At 49.2% G+C, this 24,496-nt stretch overlaps 1 protein-coding gene across 9 annotated transcripts in view; it reads left to right on the top strand.

Annotated features, from left to right (window-relative positions):
• The window catches only part of PCNT (pericentrin), a 99,808-nt gene that overhangs the window by 55,194 nt on the left and 20,118 nt on the right, over positions 1 to 24,496 (top strand). For 8 of the 9 annotated variants that reach the window (XM_084752425.1, XM_084752421.1, XM_084752424.1 and 5 more), the window contains 11 exons: positions 1,991 to 2,842; positions 3,751 to 3,930; positions 5,636 to 6,319; positions 7,532 to 7,634; positions 9,867 to 10,027; positions 12,023 to 12,187; positions 14,295 to 14,462; positions 15,060 to 15,252; positions 16,146 to 16,368; positions 16,492 to 16,642; positions 21,506 to 21,949. In XM_084752425.1, the coding sequence (XP_084608551.1) occupies positions 1,991 to 2,842; positions 3,751 to 3,930; positions 5,636 to 6,319; positions 7,532 to 7,634; positions 9,867 to 10,027; positions 12,023 to 12,187; positions 14,295 to 14,462; positions 15,060 to 15,252; positions 16,146 to 16,368; positions 16,492 to 16,642; positions 21,506 to 21,949 (3,324 nt within the window). The remainder of the gene's footprint in view (positions 1 to 1,990; positions 2,843 to 3,750; positions 3,931 to 5,635; positions 6,320 to 7,531; positions 7,635 to 9,866; positions 10,028 to 12,022; positions 12,188 to 14,294; positions 14,463 to 15,059; positions 15,253 to 16,145; positions 16,369 to 16,491; positions 16,643 to 21,505; positions 21,950 to 24,496) is intronic. The other variant, XM_084752426.1, reaches the window with a different exon arrangement.

The following is a 24,496-nucleotide window of genomic DNA, read 5'->3' as shown; positions in this document are numbered from 1 at the left end:
ACCTCTGCCTAAAATTAAAGATGTGCACCACTGAGCTCAGCTGTGAGGGAGGATTTTTTCAGTGCAGCTGCCTGATTAACCTTCTTTATTGCTGTTTGATTTCATCTTCTTTCCATTTCCTTACTAATTATATAACAAGTAAAATTAATGTCCTGTTGAGAAATTTAGAGCCATTCTTCCTTGAGTAGTTGTTGGCTTTTTTTTTTGTCTGCCCTATTTTCTCTTTGCTTAGTGTTCCAATTACAAATACAGTGCACATTTTTTATAATGTGGATCATTTAAGCCATGCATATGTTTTGGGGTTTTTTTTTGCACGTGCTCAGAGTCATCCTTAAAGATCTTTTTGCTGGCCTGTGTGCAGCATACAGAAAAGGCGAGCAGAATGGAGCTTTGTGCACATGTGAAAGCGTCTTCCTTACTTTTCTGGCCATGATAGGATGCCATGACCAAACAACTTCCAGTGTCAGAGGGTTAGAATTCATGACCATAATGACAGGGAATGTGGCGGCACGCAGGCAGGCAGGAGGCAGGTGGGCACGCAGGCAGGCAGGCAGGAGGCAGGCAGGCGGCAGGGAGGCAGCAGGCAGGCAGCAGGCAGGCAGGAGGCAGGGAGAAGGCAGACAGGCAGGCAGGCATGGTACTAGAGCAGTCACTGAGAGTTTTCATCTTGACTCCTAAGCAGAGGACAGTGAGAGCTAACTGGGAGTGGCAGGGGCTTTTGAAACTTCAAAGTGCCCGCCCACAGTGACACATGCTCTCCATCAAGGTCCTAATCCTCACAAACAGTTGTACTAACTGGGGACCAGGTATTCAAACCAGAGACTGTGGTGGCCAGTCTCACTCGAACACAGTCTTGTCTGTCTTCCGTGTCTTTGTGTCAGCTGTAGACATGACGTTCATGTGCAATGTCTATGTGGTGAAAGACTGATACCATCCAAACCAAACCCCAAATCAGCAGGCATGGGGAGGCAGGAGTGGTTGGGGAACTAATTTTTTGGTTTGTTTGTTTTTGTTTTTTAAAGACAGGTCTCACTGTGTCAACCATGCTGGCCTCTACTTTCCAAGTCCTGGGCTTAGAGGTGTGCACCTACCATGCCCACTCGCTTTTGTTGTTGTTGTTGTTAGTATTATAGGCCTGGTTTGTATTTGAGTCTGAACTATGAAGTAGAGCTAGTGGGACCTTATGTTGTTACAGGACCTTTGATATTTTGGACATGTCTGAAAACTGTTAGAACACATATTGTTTGGAATTTTTTCTGCTTTTGGTTACTATATGCGATGGTATCTTCACAGATTGGAAGCCATACTGACATGTGCACCAATCCCAAGTTCCCACTTACTGTTTGTCGTGGACTCAGGAAGCTATCTCATATCTAAGTTGTGTTAAAGTGACAAGATTAACTAGCACAGCGTGAGTGCATCCTTTCATGCCTAGCCGAGGAGGTTCCTGTGGACCAGAGAGCAGTACTGGAGCCTGGCTCCATGGCTGCACCATCCATCACCTGGATGGCTGGAGGGATGGCAGGGGTGGTTCATTCCTGCTGAGCCTCTGGCCTGTGTTCTCACCCAGATTGTCAGCATGACACGGGGGGTTCAGTGAGGCTTTAGGAAAATGAAACTAGCCAGTCAAAGGGTGATAGAGTAAGGCGTCTGTCTCTTTGGTGTAGGAGGAGGTGTGTCTGTGTCACAAGTGGGCACAGAGGAATATAAGGCAGTACCCCATCCTTGGCTGAAGAGCAACTAGGGTTAGAGTGTCTGATTTTTGACACAGAGCTTTAGGCTGGGGAACACATTGCGCTATGCAGGGATTAGTGGGCGTCCTTCCTCTGTACCTGAAGAGTGTGCGCTGTTTGGATCTGAGGATGGTGTTGGTTTGTCCCTGTCTCTGTTCTTTTCAGGTGTCAGGCCTCCTCGCCTCCGTGCACTGCAAAGGGGAGGCTCTCAGGCTAATTCACATGTGATGACCTTATGACATGTGTTTCCTCCTCAGGTTGTTCACAGTAGAAACTCAGAGATAGACGAACTCAAAGCCATCATCGAAAATCTGCGGGAGAACCAGGAGCAGCTGCAGAGGGACAAAGCGGAGGAAATCGAGCAGCTCCAGGAAGTCATCGAGAAGCTGCAGAGTGAGCTGAGCCTCATGGGGCCCACGGTGCATGAGCTGAGTGACCCTCAGGCTGGCAGTCTGCACAGTGAGCTGCCCTGCCTCCGGGCAGAGGGCCTGGGTGGACAGGCGCTGCGGAATGAGCTAGAAGCTGCGCAGGCAGCCAAGGAGGTCTTTGGGCAGCTTCTGGCTGACCAGGCCCAGGAGCATAGCCAAGCGCTGGAGGCATTGCAGCGGCGTCTACAGGATGCCGAGGATGCTGCTGCAAGGCACCTGGCTGAACTAGAACGTTGTGTGGCCCTCAAAGAGGCCGAGGCCGAAGGCATGGCCTCTCGGATCCAAGACTTTGAAGCTATCCTGAAGGCCAAGGAAGCAATCATTGTGCAGAGAGACTTGGAGATCGACACCATGAACAAGTGGAAAGTAAGCCATTCCCTCGAGCTGGAGGCCATCCTTCTGGCTCTGGCACACTTCCGGCACACTCTGGAACAGCAGACCCTTGCCAGCCCAGGGGAGCCTTCCGAGCTCCGGCAGCTGCGGATGCAGTGCGCTCGCCTCAGCCACCAGCTGCAGGTGCTGTCCCGGCGCTTCCTCAGGTGCCAGGTGGAGCTGGACAAGCAGCAGGCTCCTGGAGCTTCTGCTGGCTATGCCGATGCGCAGGCTAAACATGGTGATCAGCTGGAGGAGGACAGTGTCAGCAGGGGGCTAGCCTTGGCTCCTCACAGCTCGGCCCCACAGGTAGGTCCTGGCCGTTGGGAGCTACAGTGGGCAGCCTTCTGTATCAGAGCTGGCAGTGTGCAGGGGCTGCTGGGGCCAGGCACGGGTGCTGGCTTGTTTTTTTTTTTTTAACTCCACCTTCACCCGAGCGGCTTCTGTCCTTTTAATTTTAGTGACTTCTTTTTATTCTGGACATTGGGCTCCTGTTGTCATTTAGTGGCCCCTGGCGGGCAGAGACGAAAACCTGGAGTTCGGGGTCACCTGGGCTCAGTGGTTCCCCTAGTGAGTCCTACTGGGTGTCATTATTTTGTATAGCTTTAGAATCATTAGCATTTTAAGTCACTTAATAATCCTATCCCATGAAAACTAGTGTAAGGTCATTTCATTTTGGAGCAGAGGGCCCTACCCAAGATGCCTTTTAAAGTTGTACCAATCCAACTCTGAGTTGAACTTTAGGGGTTAGCTGTCCACCTGCTTCCCCCTGCTTCTGTTGCCAGCTGCTTTGGCCTCTCCTTCTCTACCACAGAATTCCTCCGGCCTCCGTCCCCCAGATGTGCCTGCTGCCCAGCTGTGGGTAGTGAGAGAGGCAGAAGCACCTCCCTTTAGTGTGTCTACTTGCTGTGTAGTGCTAGTGCTCCAGTGGTCCCAGGAGCGGCCAAGCTGCACCTGAGTCCCTGAGCAACCCAGCTGTAGCTTTACAGTACAGTTCACAACCCATGGGTCACCCGGCCCCTTTGGGGGTGCCAAATGACCCTCTCACAGGAGTCGCTTAAGACCATCGGAAAACAGTAGCAAAATTATAGCGATGAAGCAGCAACAGAATAATTTTATGGTTGGGGGTCAGCAACATGAGATGTGTTAAAGGGTCGCAGCATTAGGAAGGTTGAGGATCAGTGCCTTAGAAGCTCTCTGTGTTTCCTCTGATCAAGGATAATCTACAGTCTGCCAACATCCTGGTGACACTAAAAGATGCCAGCCTCTACAAGGCCGAAAGTGTGATGTCGGTGCTTGCTGCCTGCCAGAGGCGACTGGAAGCAGAGATGCTGTTAGTGAAAAACGAAGTGCACTTGAGCATGGAGGATGACGACGGGGCTCTTGAAAGGATGCAGGTGTGAGCGCTTATTGGAGCATCGGTGGATGTTGGCTCGGGATAAGGTGGATTGGGCCTGCCCATCCTCAGTTGAGCTCAGCACTTGGGGCACATCATGCCTGCCTGGGTCGCTTATCCAAGGTGGGCGTGTCCCAGGGACCACATCCACATAGTGGTGTCTCCTCTGAGTCCACAAACCCTGTTGTAGTGATAGTCTGAAGTCTCTTATAAGCTTTATGAAAGACACGTGGGTCCTGAAGTCTGCATGCATGTTTTGTTCATGTTATGATCAGATTGCCCCACCTACCTTCTGTCTGTAAAATTCTTACCATGTTTCATTTTCTTTCTTCCTTTCCTTCTTCCTTTCCTTCTTTCTTTCTTTCTTTCTTTCTTTCTTTCTGTCTGTCTGTCTTTCTGTCTTTCTTTCTGTCTGTCTGTCTGTCTTTTTTTTTCTTTCTGTCTGTCTGTCTGTCTTTCTTTCTTTTTATTCCGAGACAGGGTTTCTCTGTGTAGCCTTGGCTGTTTTAGACTCACTTTATAGACCAGGCTGGCCTCGAACTCACAGTGATCCGCCTGCCTCTGCCTCCCGAGTGCTGGGATTAAAGGCGTGCACCACCACGCCCACCTCTGTGTTTCATTTCCATTGCCCCTGCTCGTGTGTCTCTAACTTTGAAAGGTCATTTTTACTCTGGGAAAGAAGGGTCCCTGGGGGAACGTTGGATTGTTTGAGGGTCAAGATTTAATGAGGAAGCAGGTGACAGTGCTTTCTAGGCCCCATGCACCCAGCAGTCCTCACCTTGCCTCTGCCCTAAGGTGGAGAGGCTGTTCCCTGTGCTGGGTGTGTGCTGTGTGTCACTCAGCAATACCTCTGTTGGAACAAGGTCCTCCTGGTGAGCGAGTACCCATGGCCCGCTGACTGACGCTTACAAAACAGTGCCGTGACTCCTTAGCCACTTCTGGGACTCAAAGGGCTCTTAAAGCTGCTCATTCTCAGTACAGGAGAGGTACTTGGAAACCTTGGAGACAGTGATGGCACCTCTGACAGGAATGTTGGATACATTGCTAGAAGACGGAGGGGCCCTGCATGTGTCATGTGCACATTTGTGTCTGAGAACGTGAAAGGCTTAGAGTTGCACTGTTGGCTAGATCCAGGCTGGATCTGGACCTAGGCTGTGATTCTGATAGATGCTGTGTCCATCCCAGGAGTCCATTGAGCGCTCTCAGGGAGCAGACTGTGTAAAATGTCTCACCAGCGTGCGGCAGCAGACTGTCCCCATGCTTGTGGTAGCTTCATCTGTGTGCCTGTAAGAAGGCTCAGCCTATGGTACCACTAACAGTGCCAGGTGCCTGGTGACAGAAATCTCACATCCGTTATAGTAGTTACAGTTCTTTGTTTTCCAGTGTTTGGGTATAGAACCTTCTGGTCCCTTTTTTCTTTGAATCAAATCAAAACAAAACAAAAACCCAAAACCCCAAGTAAAATCATCACAGACTTTGGTTATGATGCTTGTCATTAGGCGAAAAACAAAACCAAAAACCTTTATGCTTTAACTCTGTTTTTCATGACATTAAATAAGCTCGGCATCTTACCTGTCTGGAAGTATTGTCATGGATCCTACCCATAGGTGCTCGTTTTCTGAAAACAGCTCAGGAACACTAGAGAAATAACGGTGAGGCGCCTTAAACCTCAACTGCTTCTCTTTGCACATTCTTTTCCCTCATAGGCTAAGGAAAAGCAACTGGAAGATTGTCAGCTGGGCAACGCCAATCTCATAATCCAGGTGAAACAACTCCAGGAAAAACTGGACCACCTGGTGCATTCCATGGCCTTCTGGGACACCAGCATGGAAAATCCCAGATTACAGCAGCCAAACCTGTCAGAAAATGGTTCAAGTAATAACTGTCCTAATGGTAAAGAAAGTAAGGCATTGCCTCCTGATGATGTGTTTAATATTGACAAAACCACATGGGATGTAATTGACGTGACTAAAAATCAGGATCTGTTGCTCCAAATTGAAATGCCAGATTTTGCCAGCCAGGACAAGCTAACATCACAAGGTGGACCTCTTTCCTCACAAACCAGTGTGCACAATGACCCCCTGTGCACTGAGGAGGCTGAGCCCCAGAAGGACCCAGTGAGGGCCCTGGACCTGTCTTCCTGGAGTTCCCCCGAGGTCCTCCGGAAGGACTCAAGCCTCGAGCCCCAGCACAGCCTCCCCCTGACACCCGGCACTGGCACAGTGAGCCTGCACAGCGTGGACACCTCCTCACTCAGCTGGACAGACCCACTGCTGCGGGCCGATGGGTCAGGGATGCTTTGTTACCCGGGCAAGTCAGCACCAGGACAGGCCCCGCTGTGGGCAGTGGCTCCTTCGGTTGAGATCCACCATGCGGAGAGGACAGCTACAGTAGGTCTCTCCCCACACTCCCTGCTGCTGCATTTGTGGGTGGTCAGGGTTTTCGAAGGGGTGCATCACAGCAAGGCTATTGTTGGCTCACCTGACAGGAGGTGCCTCATAGTCGCTAAGGAGCCTGCTTTTCAGAAGAAATCAGTCCTCCAGCTGACTGTTGCAGGGATACCTAGATCACCTCACTCGTCGGAAACATGAGGGGCGGGTGCAATCCTCAGAACTTTACGTGGTGTGTCTTCACTGACGTTAACTCTGAGTATCAGAGACGTAGCTCTCATGTAATTTACAAAAGGACTCACTGTCTGAAGTGTTTTAGCTCTTGTGTGTGCGCGGGCATGTGGAGGTCAGAGGTCAATGCCCTGGGTTCTCCTGCCTCAGTTGCTCTCTACCTGTTTTGAGCTGGTGTCTTTCAGCGAACCAGAGCTTCCTGTTTGGGCAAGACTGGCAAGCCCCAGGAATCTTCCTGTCTGCACCTTCCAAGTGCTGGGATTGCAGCTGTGTACCACCCCACCCGGGTCTTTATGTGGGTGCTGCAGGCAGGAACTCACTCTCTGCTGACTGAGCCATGGCCACAGCCCGAGGTTTATTTATAGCAGGAGTCCATGTGCCTCTATGTGGTTACGCATGTGATGCTGATTAGCTTAAGAACACTTCAACTGGTTTTTTACTTTAATTACATTTTTCTATTTTTGAGATTTTTTTTTTTATATGAAGATGCTTTTTTGGGATGCAGGTTATCTAAGACACCCATGCACTAACATTTATGCACAGGATTCAAGAATCTGAGATATTTTCAGATACTTGCAGGTATTATTATAGATGTTATTTTTAAAAGTTTTATGCAGTTACTTTTTATTTATTTGATGTCCATGTGTGTTTGTGTGTGGCACGTGGAGGTCAGAGAACACCTTATGGGGAATGATTTTCTCTTTTTATCATGTGGGTCCTGTAGTTTACACTTAGGCTGTCAAGCTTGGCTGCAAGTGTCTTAACTCACCGAGCCCTTTCTCCGTCCCTTAAAAATATTCCTGGTGCTGACTGAGTTGTCGGCCGCACGTGTTCCCAGCCTATCCAGGGTATCTGTATGTTCTGAATGCGTTGAGCTGGGTTCTCTGTGCGATGCTGATCTACTCTGACCTCAGTAAGTTTTCATCTGTTGTTATTTACTGTTTTGTGACCAAATAAAAATCTGCCTCTCTGTCTGAATAGGAGAAGGACGTTGAAGACTTCATCGTAACATCTTTTGATTTTCAAGAATCATTAACATCCCCTTCTCATGAGTTAGCAAGAAGGAGTGATGGGAGTGGCAAAAGTAAGTCAGTCCTCTCTCTCTCTCTCTCTCTCTCTCTCTCTCTCTCTCTCGTGTGTGTGTGTGTGTGTGTGTGTGTGTGTGTGTGTGTACATTCAGAATAGTACAAAGGATCCACCATGTCCTCTCTGCTATGCAGATGCGCTGTCACCTACTTGTGCCCTGAATACGAGTTGCCAGCATGCTGCTATTTGTCACCTAAGAATGTCATTGTGTTTTGTGCAGTCAGAGGCCCCACACCTGTACTTTATCTTATCTTTGGGTCGTAAACAAATTGTGCCTCTTGTCCCAATAGTTCCTGCACAGAAAAGACAGGAGAGCAAGAACAAGTCAGGTCTTAGCTTTTCCTACCTCCCCAGCCTGCATGCGGAGCAGTCCTTTTCCGAAAACATGGTTTCTCTGTGTAGCCTTGGCTGTCCTGGACTCACTTTGTAGACCAGGCTGGCCTCGAACTCATAGAGATCTGCCTGCCTCTGTCTCCCGAGTGCTGAGATTAAAGGTGTACAGCACCAAACCCTGCTAACCACTGACATTTTCAAAGATCAGAAGTAGGAATTGTTCATGGGGTCTGGCTTTTTCATGAGGTTGAACAAAGGCTGTGGTTTCATCACATCGGGAGGTTCATGGGGTCAGTTTGGATCACATGGGCCACAAGTTGTGTCAACTGGGTCTTCCTCTCCAGAGGGTGAGTGTCCCTTGGAAAAGCCATGGTGATCCATCTTTCTGACCTACTGCTCTTGTCCTCCAGATTCCTTCATTAAAGATGCTGGGCATACTGTGGTTTCATTAAAGATGCTGGGCATACTGTGGTCTCGCTATTCATATCTTCTAGTTTAATGGCTGTCTTGTTCCAAGGCAGTAAATGCGGCATGTTTCAAATCACTGGTGCCTTTTTCACGAATCCGAAAGAATGAGATCATAATGAAATGCAGTTCGTTGGGAATTTAGTATTTGTAAAAGGCTAATTAATGCACAGGAAATGTTTTACATTTCGGTTTCCATTTACTCAGCTGGAGCACATGGTTGAGCAGTTGAATAGCATGTGCTGTGTTCCTAGGGGAACTTCCATTTTTGTCCCCAGCTACAAGGCTCAGCATTCCTTGGGGACATCTGTGTCTTCATATTTGACTTATTTTCCCATCATGCTTGCTATTTAAAATAGCATCTAGCCAGGCGTCATGACACTCACACCTTTAACCATAGTATTTGGGAGGCAGAGGCAGGCATGTGTCTGTGACTTAGAGATCCAGTCCCAAACAAAACACAAATAAATAAAAAATGGTGGAGAGGTGAGGTGAGAGGGAGGGATTGGGAGAGAGGAGGGAAGGGAAATTGCGATTGCGATGTAAAATAAATAAATTAATAAGAAATAAGAAAATAATATGGCATCTCAACGTAGCAGTGGATTCCCCTTGCTAACCCCTGGAGACCTGTACACATGTATCCATCTCTGCGAGTGTTAGCATGCTAAGGCTGTGAGCTCCTGAGCTTTGGGGTCCTCACCTCCTGCTTGAGAATGCACTGGCTTTCCCTGTACATGTTAACTAATTTTTCTAAGATTTCCTTTTGCTTGCTGCACTTGATATCGTCCCAGCATACTTTGGTGTTAATACCTCCATGCGTGTCTAAGAATATCAACTGACCTTCCTCAAAGTGGAGAGCATGCGCTCCCTGTGGGTCCGAGCTGCCACCTCCCTGTAGGCTGGGTGCTGGCAGGAGAATGCCTTCCTTGCTAGACCTCACTGGCCAGCACGTTCCTGCAGGCTTTCCTGGGCTATTGCAGGTTATAGGGCCAAAAATCTAGCTTCTGTGCTCCCAGGGGCTGTGTCCAGTGCTGTCCCTGTCCCACCTCATCTCAAGTGAGACACGTCCATCCCACTGCTCTCACCTCCTCTAGGCTTGGTGCCCTGTTGTGGGTGTGAAGTCCCTCGGCCTTGGGTACAGCCTGGCTGCTCCTCAGTGCCTTCTGGGGTGTGGTTGCCAGTGGGGACAAACCTGTGCATCTGTTTAAGGGGCGGAGATAACCCTGAGGTTCATGTTTAGGTCACAGACAGTTAACATTACATGTGCAGCATAAGCGTCTCCTTAGCTACTCGTTTTCCTCCGATTTGCGTTTTAGGGAATTTGTTTCCACCTTCACCTGGTGCTCACAGGTGTTGTATGTGGCATGAATTGCTGTAGTGTAGTTGGAAAGTAAGCGCTGTGGCTTGAGCTTCTGACCCTGTGTGCCCCTAGGTGGTAGCCCTGGCATTGCTGCAGTGATGACCGTAGGCTCAGGAGGACCCGAGACTCCCACCACTGGCCTCGCAGCTGCTGCTACTGTTCCTATGTCTAGAAGGTCTGTGCAGTCCCCAGGAGCCATGAAGGAGAAGGAAGCCCATGCAAAGCACATGAAGGTAAAGCCCCAGAGCTCTTGCCCATGCGCACTGGCGACCCACAGCACCACGAAAAGCCTGTCCCTTCCTTGTTGGCCGACCTACACCTGCCCCTTGCCAGATGGTGAGCCTCACCCATTGGTGGGCCACACTCTTCCTGAGCCATCACAGAAGCGGGAGTCCCACCTGATGGCCCTCTTCTGTGGTGCCGTACAGTCCCACAGCTGGCGGTATCTCCCTAGGGAGGGGCCCTGAGTTTCTTGCTTGAGGGTCTCAGAACTGGCTTGTCCTGTGTGCAAGACTACTGTTGTCTTTAGAGGACAGGGAAAAGCTACTAGCTGCCATTGAGCAGTTACGTCACTACATGACAAAGACATTGATATCAACATGGCTTGGTAAGTAGACGGTATCATCCAGTATGGTGTCTTAGTCAAATAAAAGAAGTGTCCCAAAACAGTGTTTTGTTTTGCAACAGAGTCTTATTGTATAGCCCAGCCTGGCCTCTAACTCAGCCTGCTTAGTGCTGAGATTGTAGGGATGCATCATCACATATGATGAGCATGGGTGTTTTGTCTCGATGTGGTTTGTGTACCACTTGTGCGCCTCTTGTCCACCGTGTCCAGAAGAGGGTGTCAGAACCCCTGGAATTGAACTTGCAGATGGCTGTGCGGTGCGGGAATTGAACCTGTGTCTTCTGGAAAACCCACTAGCACGCTTAACTGCTGAACCATCTCTAGCCCCACCAGCAAATAAAGCGGCTTTAATGTTAAGAATTCAGAAATTATGTTTAAAATGAAACTTTATTTTATTCCTTTCAGAATGGAAACTGAGGGACTAGGGAAATCACTCATACGTTCCATGCTGACATGAGGGTCTGAGGGTCAGTTAACACTCACATGAACTCAGGCCAGGGCAACTTGTACCTGTAATCTTAGCATTGGGTCCTGAGTGACAGGGAGATCCCTGCACTACACAGGCCAGCCAGTGTGGCTAAAGGCTCCTGAAGTGATGAGCTCCAGGCTCAGAGAGACATTCTGTGTGGAAAAAAAACTGAGGAAAGACGGAAGATTGTACTTGACATCAACTTCTGGTCTCCATGCACTCATGCATGCACATACACACACACAAACACACACACACACACAGAGTTCATAAACGTATGTATGAGCACACAGATACACATAACACATACAGAGTCTACATATGCATATGTATGAGCACACAGATACACATACACACAGTCTCCATACATATGCATTAGCACACACATGCACATGCACAGTCTCTGTACACATATGTATGAGCACGCACGCGCGCGCGCACACACACACACACACAGTTTCCATACACATATGTATGAACATGTATAAATACACAGAGTCTCCATACACATGTATGCACACACACACACAGTCTGCATACACATATGTATGAGCACGTATACACACACAAATAGGAATTGGAATAACTGGCTGTCTATTGCTGCGATAAAACACCATTACCAAAGGGCAAATTGGGGAGGAAAGGGTTTATTCAGCTTACACTCCCAGATCCTGTTCATCACTGAAGGAAGTCAGGACAGGAACTCAAACAGAGCAGGAACCAGGAGGCAGGAGCTGATGCAGAGGCCATGGAGGGTGCTGCTTCCTCTTCTGCTTGCCGTGACTTGCTCAGTGTAGTTTCTTATAGATCCCAGGACTGCTGACCCAGGGATGGCTCCACCCACTGGGCTGAGCCCTTCCCCATTGACTACTGATTGAGAGAATGCCTTATAGCTGGGTCTCATGGAGGCATCACTTCCACTGAGGCGCCTTCCTCTCTGATGACTCTAGCTTGTGTTCTTAGTGTCTCTCCTAATTATATATGGTATAAAACACTGAAAAGAGGCTTTTAGTGTTTTCTGTTTAAGCCACCTAACAAGATAATGTGGGTGAGTCGAGGTGGTGGTAGTTCAGTGTGAGGAGGATGGTTCGGGCTGGCCTGTCCCCTTCCTCATGTGTGTTTTCCCTGCTGTAGGCGTTGCTGCAGATGGTATTTGATGAGAGCCACCAGATACTGGCCTTGTCAGAGAGCCAAGATGTCCCTAGTGCACTGAGCAAGGGTGAACCACGTGACCCCCTGGATGGCTTCCCAAGGGACAAACAGGCCCTTTTGGAAGTGACACCTGACAGAGGAGAGAAGGTAGGAAATTGCTGGTTCAGTGAGTGAGAAGGAGCCAGGTGTGGTGGCAAAGCTACATCAAGGCACTCTAGGACCTGCTCATAATGTAATAGTGTGTCTTTGATGAGCAAGCCTGCTCCTGGCTGTAGTTCCAGGAAGCACAAAATACCCAGTACGGTAGCTCCAGACAGCCCTGCACCTGTCCAGACCGGAGCCCAGCAAGTGCAGCAACAGGAAGAGACGGTTGCCTGGCGTGTTAGCTGTTTTCCTGTTGCTATGATACAGCACCATGACGGAGGCAACTTAGAGAAGGGACAGTTCATCTTGGCTTGTCCATCACGGTGGGCAGGCGTGGCAGGAAGCAGCAGTCATGGTGGCAGGAGCAGGACTCTCACCCCTGCCCCCAGTGACCACTTTCCAGTAAGACCAAACCACCTCCCCAGACAGAGCTGTCACCTGGGGACCAAGTGTTGAAGTGCCTCAGACTGTGGGGGACACTTGTCACTCAAACCACCACAGCCAGATTTTGCTCCATCACTTTCACTAGTTCTGATACCAATGTTTAAAAAAGAAAAAACCAAACCATTTATCATGTATTGCGTGTAGGGGGGTGTCACACACGTGTGTGGATGTCAGAATGTGTGAGGGTTTTATTCCTTCTACCATGTGTTTGCTGGGAATTGAACTCAGGTCATCAGACTTGGCCTGATATCAGTATTTTTTAATTTAATTTATTTCATGTGTATGGGTATTTTGTCTGCATGTATGTTTATACACCACATGTGTACCTGGTGCCCACAGAGGCCCAGAGAAGGCATCGAATCCAGTGGGACTGGGGTTACAGACAGTTGTGAACTGCCATGTGAGTTCTCTGGAAGAGCATCTCTCCAGCCACCAAGACCACTATTATGATGATGATGATGATGATGATTTCAGAATTTCATTCATATTTTGATCAGTTCACTCCCATCCTTAACTCCCCCCCCCACCCCCCCCCACCCCGGATTCATCCCACCTTTCTTCTTTATGCTCCCAACTCCTGTGTGTGTGTGTGTGTGTGTGTGTGTGTGTGTGTGTGTGTGTGTGTTTATCCTTCAAGACTAATTTGTTCTGCCCAAATATTCTTGGATGTGTAGTTGTCTTAGTTAGGGTGGCTACTGCTGTGAAGAGACATCATGACATGGCAATTCTCATAAAGGAAACAGTTCATAGGGGCTGCCTTACAGTTCAGAGGTTTATCCCATTATTGTCATGGTGGGAAGCATGGTGGCACGCAGGCAGCTGTGGTGCTGGAGAGGGAGAGCCACTGGGCCTGGCTTGGGCATTTGAAACCGCAGAGCCCACCCCTAGTGCCACACTTCCTCCAGGAAGGCCTACTCCTTGCCTGCTCCAACAAGGCCACACCTACTCCAACAGGCCACACCTACTCCAACAAGGCCACACCTACTCCAGCAAGGCCACACCTACTCCCAACAAGGCCATATATCCCAGTCCTTTCAAATAACAGCACTCCCTATAAGCCTATGGGGGCCGTTTTCACAACCACAGTGGTCTGCACTGGTGAGTGTGCAGCTTGCAGCAGTGCCCCTCTTCAGAACTGGTGTCAGCAGTTGGGTATTTGTCTCTCACTCCTGAGTCATGCTGGGCAGTTTATGCCTCCTCTTCAGTCAGCCTGGATTCTGCTGCGCTTCATCTACTCCGCTGCTGTGAGAAAACCACAGACTAAACAGTTTAAACTGCAGGTGCTAGTTCTGGCCTGTGTTTGAGATGAGACAGCGGCCTGCCTCTGTTGTATAGATGCCGCCTCCAGCAGCCAACGCTCTTAGCTGTATAACCACAGTGTGGTCGGGTGCAGCCCCAGGGTGTGATCGCGGTTAATCTTAGAGATACACTGTCTCTCACCTTGGGGATAGGGCCTGGCTGTGTGAATCTGTGGGGCACCTTCAGTTCTTAGCACTCACAGTGCACATTGGTGAGAGCACGGAGACTCTGATCCTTTTGTGTATGTGTGTGTGTGTGTGTGTGTGTGTGTGTGTGTGTGTGTGTGTTTAAAGCACATGCTAGGCAAGCCGCCACCACTGAGCCTGCACCCCAGCCCAGCACTGAGCCTCCTGTTTGGCATTCCCAGGAACCTTTGGGAACACATCTTACATGGAGTGAGGAATTTTTGCGGGCCATACAAGAAGTGTTTGCCAGGGAGCAGGATAATGCCGAGCTGTCCCCGAGACCCTATGGCTCCGACCTTGGAGGGCATAGCTCCCTGTTCAAAAGTCTGGAGATGGTACTTCACGAGCAGGTGAGAGACAGCCTCGAGCGTAGGCTTCTGTTTCCCACCTTCTGGAGAGAGGAAGAGAATCATGATTTAGCAAAGTTTGGGCTTACGTGTTTTTTCTAAACTTTGGAATGTGCTGACCACTGGCACTGGCTGAGGAAACCCTGTGGAAAATCACGCTTCCATTTGTAGGCACTAACATGCTTGGTGGGGTCTTCTTCCCTGGTCTTTCTCCCTTGGACATGACTGACAAAAGAACAGGCTCTTGGGGCTCTCCTGTATTACCAAGCATACGGCACGCGGGGCCAGAGGACATGAGCGTGGTAGGACACTAGGAATCCTGCTTGTGTCACGCCCACAGATGAGAAGTCCAGACCTGACACTGAGGGGCTGATACAGCTGTATAGCATACCCCAAGCTGTGAGGAAAGGCGCCCAGAGGCAAGGCCCTGGGCTACTGGGCACCTGCTCCACCCTTCCTCGGCCATCAAACTTGGCACAACAGCAGGGGCCATGCGTGTGTGAAAGGATTGGCTATGCAGGATGAGACATGCCAGGCCTCTGCCTCCTAGCCTGGGTGCTTGCCGTCTTACAGCCCTGTCTGTCCCTCTGCACCCTGCAGGGAGACCTGCAGAAGGTCCAGGAACACCTTTGCCTGCCAGACAGGAGCAGCCTGCTGTCTGAGATCCAGGCTCTGCGCGCTCAGCTCCGCATGACACACCTCCAGAACCAGGAGAAGCTGCAGCAATTGTGTGCGGCGCTGACGAGCACAGAAGCCCGAGGGAGCCAGCGGGAGCACCAGCTTCGAAGACAAGGTGAGGGCCACTGCTCCTGTCACTTTATGCAGTGACGTGACACCTTTTACCCACACCTGCCTTTTGCGCCACACCTGCCCTTGCTTGCCCTGTCTAGGGGTGAATTAGACAAATGGGGTTGCCAGACTCTCAAATGCAAAGGCCCAGTGGCCCTGAGTGGGTGCAAGTGTTTGGGACTCTTGGGATCTCTCAGTGGAATTCAGGATCTTGTGGTATGTAGGTTTGCAGATTTAATAAATGTTGTTAGGGTTTTTATAGACATAGTGTCTATAAACAAATGGTGTATTGCTTTCTGGCCATTGTATTGATCAGGCCTTGGCGTGACAAGCTCCTTCACTTTCAGGAGTTCACAGTTTTGTGTGGGTCAGTGTCTCTGGGTGTGTTTAGCTTCTGTCATGTAATGACTCTTGCACTGGGTCACATGCATGCACTCAGTTTTGTCTGTGATGAGAGTCCTGCTCTGCAGTCTGGAGCCCTTTGATTCTGATGTTGGCAAAGCACCAGCCTTGTAAGATCCACACAGTGTCCTGTGTTTTCAGACGGCTGTGCAGAACCAGCCTAGAATCTTCCTGAGGTTCTGGAGAATGTTTCAGTGAAGCCATGGGGGCCTTAGTTTCTCTCTGTGGCAGGTATTTGGTGTGTGAGGTTGGTGGTGCAGTAGGTCTCAGGGGCCTGCTCCGACCACAGCACTAAGAAAAAGCAGGCTCAGAAGACAGAGGAACATGTCCCTGAGTGGCTGCTTGAGAGACAATGGCTCCCCGTTCACAGAGGTACCCTTCCTCCCTCACAGGAACTCACCTGCACCAGATCCACGTCACCGTGGCTTGACTTAGCTGGTGTGGCACCCTTGGGGCTCTTGACTAATGCCTTCTTAACGTTTTCGTTTCTCTTAGTTGAACTGTTGGCGTACAAAGTTGAACAGGAGAAGTGCATAGCGAATGACTTACAGAAAACCTTGAGCAAAGAGCAAGAGAAGGCGAGCGATGTCCGGAAGCGCCTCATGGTGGAGCAGGGTGCAGTGCAGGATCTGAAGTCAGAGCTGCACGCCTGTAAGCAGGAGAACACGAGGCTGCTGGAGTCACTGGACCAGGTGCAGCAGGAAGTCCTGCGGCTCAGGTATGTGTGGCGGCTGTTGGTGGAGGCCACAGGCTGGCTCTTCATCTGCTGAGAGGGACCCCGGCCTGGATGCTGGATGCTCCCTTTGTGCGGGGCTCATTGCTACCTGTTGTTTCCCTACAGAGCTGTGCTGGACGGGAAGGAGAACGAGCTGAAGGCTGCCCTTGAGGAACTGGAGTGTGAGCGAGGGAAGGAGCGAGCCCTCCAGGCCCAGCAGGAGGAGCAGCGGCTGCGGCACCTGCAGCGGGAGGGCCAGAGCTCCAGGGCCTTGGAGGTGACCACTTTTCTTACACTCTTTTGCAGCAGGCAGCCCACTTGAAAGGAACTTAAGACAAAACAAGGCTATGGTGTTTTATTTCTTGCATCTTTGAGTTTATAACATAATTGCATCCTTTCTCCCATCCCTTCCTGTGAAGCCCTCCCGTACACCTCAGTTTACTCTCTTTCAGATCCATGGCCCGAATGCCCCCTGCTCAGTTTGTATAATGTTACCTGAATATAGGTTACTAGGGCTGACTGTCTGATCTTGGATAACCAGTTACTGTGCTCTTTCACGGGGAAGGCTATTTTTCCTGCTCCCGGCATTCCTTAGTGCCTGTAGTTCTTTGGGTAGAGCTGAGACCTCCTCCTGGCCTTTCCCCATCCACTTTGGCATGTCTGTTGTTGTCCCTGCTCAGCGCACGGTTAGGCAGCCATGTTGATGAGGCTGTATCAGCGTAGCTTCTGAGATTGCTCGGAGACACAGCGTCACAGTAAATTCCCCGGTCTCTGGCTCCTGGAGTCTTTCTGCATCCTCTTACCTGACATTTCCTGAGCCTTAGTTGTGGGAGTTGCTTCATAGATGTATCCATCGGGACCGGGTTCCACAACCCTGCATTTTGATTGGTTTTCTTTACTGGTCGCCGTCTGTTGCAAATAGACGTTTCCTTGAGGGGCAAAGGCTGCACCTACCTGTGGGTATAAGACATACACTTAGAGCACAGTTGGGGTTTGGTAAAGTAGCTAGTGTAGACTCTCCTCCAAGATCCATGACTCCTCAGCCCTGGGAGTTGGGTAGGTTCCCAGTACCAGGCTTCGTTGCCCTCTTTTTGCCTGGGCCTTAAGTCTAATTAGAAGAAAGCTCTTGCGCACCACCAAGGTATGTGTGGCACTCCTGTACTCTTCAAGTTACTGTGCCAAGCCGGTTGCCACTGTGGTTCATGGTCATCACAGCTGGCTGGACACTCAGTTGCTTCCCTCCTTCAGAAGCGTATGTGCTGCCTTCTGGCTTGATGAGAGCCAGTCCTCAAGGAGACGTCAGGTCAGCTCCAGCCCAGCCTCTGGCCTCTGGCCATGTGTCTGAAGGACAAGGTGTTTCGACAATAGGGACTTGGCGTTGTCCCCTTGGGGAATGACCAAGAGCAACAGTCATAGCCTGTAATGGACTGCAAGTCTCTTGGACAACCCTGACTGTCTTAGTTGGGTCACTACTGCTGTGAGGAAACACTACGAGCAAAAGCAAGTCGGGGAGGAAAAGGTTTATTTGGCTTACACATCCATATAACCATCAAAGGAAGCCATGGCAGATACTCAAAGCAGGCAGGGACCTGGAGGCCTGATGTGGAGGCCATAGAGGATGCTGCTGTTAGCTTGCTTGTAGCTTGCTCAGCCTGCTTTCTTATAGCATCCAGGACCACCAGCCCAGAGTGGCACCGCCCACAGCCGACTGGGCCCTTCCTCACGCATCACTAAGATAATGCCCTGCAGCCCTGATCTGAGGAGAGATTGTCTCAATTGAGGCTCCCTCCTCCCTGATGACTCTAGATTGTGTCAAGGTGACACACAACCAGCCAGCACACTGACCAGCAGCTCAAAAGGGGGCTTCTCGTGCCTGGTGTTGGGGTTTTGTGAGGTAGTTGGTGGGTATTGGAGGGACTATTGTCAACCAAATGAAAACATTTTTTTCTTCTTTTCTTTCTTTTTTTTGGGAGGAGGGGAGAGATAGTCAATAGCTTGATTCCTTTTGACTTTTCCAGACCTCCTTACTATTATTTTGCCTTTCTTCTCTGTTTTTTCCCTTCCCCTTCCCTAATTTAAGTCTCTTCCTGGGGCTGGAGAGATGGTGCAGTGCTTAAGAGCAACCACATGGTGGCTCATAACCATCTATAATGAGATCTGCTGCCCTCTTTTGTAAAGTACTCATATGCAGTAAATAAAATTTAAAAAAAAAGCCTCCTCCCTGCCAGGCGGTGTTGGTGGACCTCTGAGTTCAAGGCCATCCTGGTCTACAGAGTGGGGTCCAGGGCAGCCAGGGCTACACAAAGAGAAACTGTCTTGGAAAAAAAACACAAGAAATCCCCCTCCCTTTTCCATTTCCCCTATTGGATCGCTTGTACCCTGCTGTTCCTCTCTATTCTTCCCCCACCCCCATCCTGTGTGGTCCCCTTTTACTTTGCTGCTTTCTGAAGTTACTCCTCGGTACCTGCTCACCTCTGGCTGTGTGGAGCTGGGAGCTTCAGATGAGATGGGACCTGTGATGGTTCTGTTCTGCTTACCTGACTTGATGATATGCATCCATATACCCACGCAGTTCATGATTTCATTTCTCTGTACAGCTGAAGAGCATCCCATAGTGTATATGTACCACATTTTCCTTACCCGTTAGTCGGTTGATGGACATTTAGGCTGGGTCCACTTCCTAGCTATTGTTAATGGAGCAGCAGTGGTGGTGGCTGAACAAGTGTCTGTGGAATAGGATTTTGAGTCATTTGGGCACAGGCCGCAGAGTGGTGTAGCTGGGTCGCACAATAGACGTATTTTTCAGCATTTGAGACTTTTCCCACACTGATTTTCCACAGTGGCTGGACTAGTTTTTCAAGTTGAGTTTATTGGGTTTCTCAATTCCATCTTTATTTCTGTTGTGCTTCTACCTCCTTATTGAATTCTGTTCCACTCCTGCATTGTCCTCGTCGCTTCTGTCAGCCTTAGGTTTGGGTTTTCCTAGGTCTCACTCCAGCGTTGAATTGTGTCTTCCTTAAACTCTTTGAATTCTTTGAAGTTTATGGTTGTCTTCTGAAGTCTGTGAAGTCAGTTCCTCTAGGTAGTTCTCACTGGCAAACATTCCTACAGGCCTGGTAGAGTTCAGAGAGAAGACACTGGCTGGATCTCTCATGTTGTTGCTATTCCTGTGATGGGATGGGGCATGTGGACTTGTCCTGTTAGTCCTAAGTCTGACAAGGATAAAGCAGGTTGGGGCAGAAGAGAAGCTACACAAGCAGGTTGGGGATGGCTGGGGAGACGAGAGGGCAGGTGGACAGAGGGCTCTGGGCGGGTGTTCAGTTGTAGCTCCTGGTCTAGTCCCCGAGCATGGGGCGTGGCTGGCTGGGTGGAAAGGTTGGATGTGGTTGAAGGGATACGGTCCTATCAGAAGCCTAGAGATTGGTGCCTGTGCAGGGTGGTGAGACAGGTTGAAGGCGCTGCATGTGGGACCTGGGCTAACCTTGGCAGGGTGGGTAAAGTGGGTGAGTGAGGCAGTTATGGAAACTCATGGATCTTGCAGAAGGCTGTGACTGATATGACTGGGTGGACAGTTTGGATTCAGAGCAGAAGGGACCTGGCAGGTAAGAGGGGTCCTGGCAGAATCCTAGATGTGGCTTGTGGCGCAGGCTGGGGTGGCCAGACAAAGGCAGGACACTGGATGTGAGGGACCTGTGCTATATACCCAGCACATTGGAAAGAAATGTGTATGAGGAGGCCGAGAGCCTCAGTGGCCTAGACCCTTGAGAGCATGTGTGAGATTTGTCTGGGTAGACAGGGTGTGGCATAGAAGGTGGGTAGTGGCAGTTAAGGCAGCTCCTGGCAGAATCCTAGAGATAGCGTGCAGCCCAGGCAGGGGCGGCCAGACCAGACCAAGGCACAGGAATTAGGACCAAGGCTATATTATAAGTGAGATAAAATAAAATCTAGCAGTGGCCGGCGTACGCCTTTAATCACAGCTCTCAGGAGGCAGAGGCAGGCTGATCTCTCAGTTCGTAGCCAGCCTAGTCTACAAAGAGAGTTCCAGGACAGCCAGGGCTATTACATAGAACAGCCCTGTGTTGAAAAAAAAAAAAACAGGGCCTGGGGAGATGGCTCAGAGGTTAAGAGCACTGTCTGCTCTTCCAAAAGTCCTGAGTTCAATTCCCAGCAACCACCTGGTGGCTCACAACCATCTAAAATGAGATCTGGTGCCCTCTTTTGGCGAGCAGGTGTACATGCAGGCAAAACAATATGTATATATAATAAATAAAATCTTTTTTTAAAAAAATTAAAAAGAAAAGAAAAGAAAAACCAAACCAGCCAACAAAACAAAAATCTAGCAATGGCAAAGGTGGACCTCCATGATTTATGACAACGATAACCGGCCTTGCTCATTGTTCCCAGTGGTAGTTCTTCCCCCCGCCCCCGCCTTTTTTTTTTTTCCAGCAATAGTTCTTGAGCACTTTTTCTCTCTCTCTCTGTGTAGTTCTGGCTGTCCTGTACTCCATCAGACCAGACTGACCTTGAGTTCACAGAGATCCTCCTGACTCTGCCTCCCGAGTGCTAGGCTGCACCCCCACGCCTGGCTGTTTACTTATTTTTCAAAGTGTTTTTTATTTAATTTTTGAGGATTTTTACAATATGTTATTAGATTTTCCCTCTTCCCCAAGATCATGCTCTTTCTCTTAAAAAAAAAACCAAATATATAAAAAAGCATGGATTTTGATTTGATTAGTCAACTACTCATGAATACGAGGCCCGCCCTGGAGTGTGGCTGGGACACCGAGCGTCACCCAGCCTCCCTGTGGCTCTCTGGGTGATGTGAGGTCCTCACACAGCAGCTGCGTGGTGAGCACGTGGCGTCCTGTAGCTCACAGCCTGCCGCTACAGTGTATGACTTTAAACAGCACACATCTTTGAACATCCTGGTGATGTGGGGTTTCTCAGGAAGGGAGAGAGATGTGTGCACGTGCTTTCTCAGTATTGCGTCCACATCCATGGAGTCCCACGCAGAGTTGTACCCATAGGATAACTTTCAAAAGTTGTGATTTCTGGGTTAAAGAATAAATAAGAATGCCATCCAGATCCTTGTCCTCTCGGGATTCATCGTTACTGCCTTGTTTTTTCCCCCCCCATGTAGGAGTTGAAAATATCTTTGGAGAAGCAGCGTGTTCAGAATAATCAACTGTGCGTTGCTTTAAAGCACGAGCGTGCGGCCAAGGACAACCTGCAGAAGGAGCTGCAGATTGAGGCCTCGCGCTGCGAAGCCCTGCTGGTGCAGGAGAAGGGCCAACGCTCCGAGCTGCAGAAGAGCCTGGAGGCTGAGAAGAGCCGCTCCCAGGAGCTTTCCGAGGCCCTGCAGCACGAGCGGCTGCTGACGGAGCAGCTGAGCCGCACCGAGGCCTGTGCCCGCCAGGAGGCCCAGGTGCACCACGGCTTGCTGCGGAAGCTGAAAGCAGAGAAGGCTCGGGTGCTGGAACTGGAGGGCATGCTTGAAAAGGTGCAGAGGCAGGCTGCGCACACGCGCCAGCAGCTGGAGGCTCAGGCTCAGGAGCGCTGTGTGGAGCTCAGGAAGGAGAAGGAGGTAAGTGGCCACCTGCAGCCAGCCGTGCATGCCCTGCCCACCGCAAGCAGGAGCGGGGATATGCTGTCTGCAGAGAGGGAGGGAGACAGCAGCTTAGTTACAGGTAGAATTAGAGCAGTTAGCCACAGAAGTGAAAGAGCAAGAAGGACACGGGCATGCGAGGAGGATGGAGAGGCGGTCAAGCCAAGCAGATGTGGACAAGGAGAAGCTGGTGAGAGCCACCTGCCAGCCGACCATAAGTCTGTCCCCAGTCCTGAGTGACTGGTGGTCATGACAGTCCACGTGGACTTGTTCCCAGTGCCCCCTCCTGTTCCTCTGTGCTCACACCACACCGTGGGGGCCTTGCTCTAGCTTTCCAACAGGCTCCGGAGTTAAAGGTGTGATTGCTCTATTCTGAGTATTGCCTGCTTCTTTGGGCTCCCTGCAAGTCTTTGTGAATTTGAAAATGGCCTTTTTCATTCTTTTTAAATTTATTTATTTTTTAACTTTTCCCCACATTTTTAGGTTAACCTAGAGTAATGAGTGTCATTATGGCATTTTTCATACACACGTGCTATTAGATTCTGTTCTCATTCGCTCTCCTCTAAGCTCTCCCCAGTGCCCTGTCCCTCTCTGCTTGGTTCCTTTCTTCCCAAAAATCAACACCCCAAACACAGTCTGCTTTCATATCAGAGTATCATATTACACTTTTAGTTTCTTAGATTACACACACGCACACGCCTGTGTGTGTGTGTGTGTGTGTGTGTGTGTGTGTATGTGTGTGTGTGGTTTCATTATTCTTCATGGCTGCACCATTCTGTTGTGTATGTGGAACACATTTCGCTTATCCACTAATCTGTTGATGTATGTCCAGCCTGGCTCCATTTCCTGTGCTTGTGAAAAGTGACATATTAATAATCATGGCTGTGCAGGTGTCTCTGTGGTAGACTAACTTGAAATACATGAGTTACAGACTCAGGAGTTACGGCTGGGCTAGCGTGTGCTTTAGATTTAGCTGTCTGAGCTGTCGTAGCTGCGCAAGCTCATATTGCCATGAGGACTGGATAAGGCTTGCTCTTTTCCGGCATCCTGGCCAGTATTTGTTATTTATTTTCTTGCTAGCAGCCATTCTGATGGTGTTGGGGTAGAATCTCAGGGCAGTTTTAAATAGCACTTCCCTAATGACTTGGGATGTTCAAGTATTGTTAGCCATTTGAATTTCTGCTCTTAGAACCGTCTGTCCGGTCAATTAGACCATTTGCTGAGTGGGTGGTTTGGCTGTTAAATTTTGGCAGTTCTTTATTAGTTCTCGATATTAACTCCCTTACGTGTCTTACGTGTACTTAGCAAGTCCCCCCTCCCCCTCCATTCTGTAGCTGTTTTCTTCACACTGTTATAGTCTTTAATGAACGGAAGTTTCTTTCCTATAATCTCATTGTTGATTCTTGGGACTGTTTCCTGTGCAGCTGTGGTCCTTTACCGAGTCCCTGCTTAATCTCTGTATCAGGGAGTGTTTCACCTTTGTTTTCCACTAGCAGTTTCCAACTTTCAGGTTTCACACTAAGAAATTTTTGTTTTATTTTACTGTTTTACACTGATTTTTTTGCTGTAGGGTGAGAGAAATGAACCCAGTTCAATTTTTTTTTCTATATGTGGAAATCCCATTTTTGAGCACCATTGCTAAAGAACGAATATCTTTTCTCTGATACACGTCTTTGACATTTTGTCAAAGATTGGGCGGCTGTAGCAACGTGAGCGTGTTTCTGGGTGCTCCCTTACGCTCCATCGGTCTGTATGTCTGTCTCTGTGCGCTTAGTATTCTGGCTGTAACTATGGCTCCAGCATTGTTCTTTCTACTAAGGATTGCCATAGTTATTTGTGCTCCCATATGAATTTTAGATTTTTTTTCCTAGTTGTATGAAGAACGTCGTTGGGATTTTGATGGGGTTTGTATTGAATCCGTAGTCCATTTTCCACAACAGTAATTCTATTAGTTTATAGAAACGTTTTTCCCCTCACAGTGTCTGCTTCGGTATCTTTCTTCATTGTCTTAAAGTTTTCATCGTAGAGGTCTTTGGGATTTTGTTTGTTTGTTTTTGTTTTGTTTCTGTATCTTGCCACTTTGCTGAAAGTGTTTATTAGGTCTAAGAGTTTTCTAGTGGAGTTTTTAGGGTCTTTTAAGTGTAGGAACAAATGTTCTGTGGATAATAATTCGACTTCTGTCTATACCCTTTTACTTATTTCTTTTATCTTATTGCTAAGACTTGAGCACTATATTGAATATGGGTAGAGAGAGTGGATACTCAAGCCCCCCCGCCTTGTTCTCTATTTTAGAAGAACTACTCTGATGGGTCCCCATTCAGTACAGTGTTGGCTATGGATTTGTCATGTATAGCCATTATTATGCTAAAGATTGATTGGCCTTTTCATTTCTGCAAAAATGCCCTTGAGCTTTGACAGGATTTTGAGTTGTGTAGGCTGCATCCTATAGTGTCATGTCTCCACAAGTCTTCTGACCTTGAGTCGTGTCCAATCCGATGTCTTTTTACATTTTTTAAATTTATTTTT

Source organism: Acomys minous (genome assembly GCF_964271855.1).
Source record: "Acomys minous genome assembly, chromosome: 13".
Classification (NCBI taxonomy): Eukaryota; Metazoa; Chordata; class Mammalia; order Rodentia; family Muridae; genus Acomys; species Acomys minous.
The sequence above is the reverse complement of the archived record's forward strand: the minus strand, read 5'-3'. Positions and strand labels throughout refer to the sequence as shown.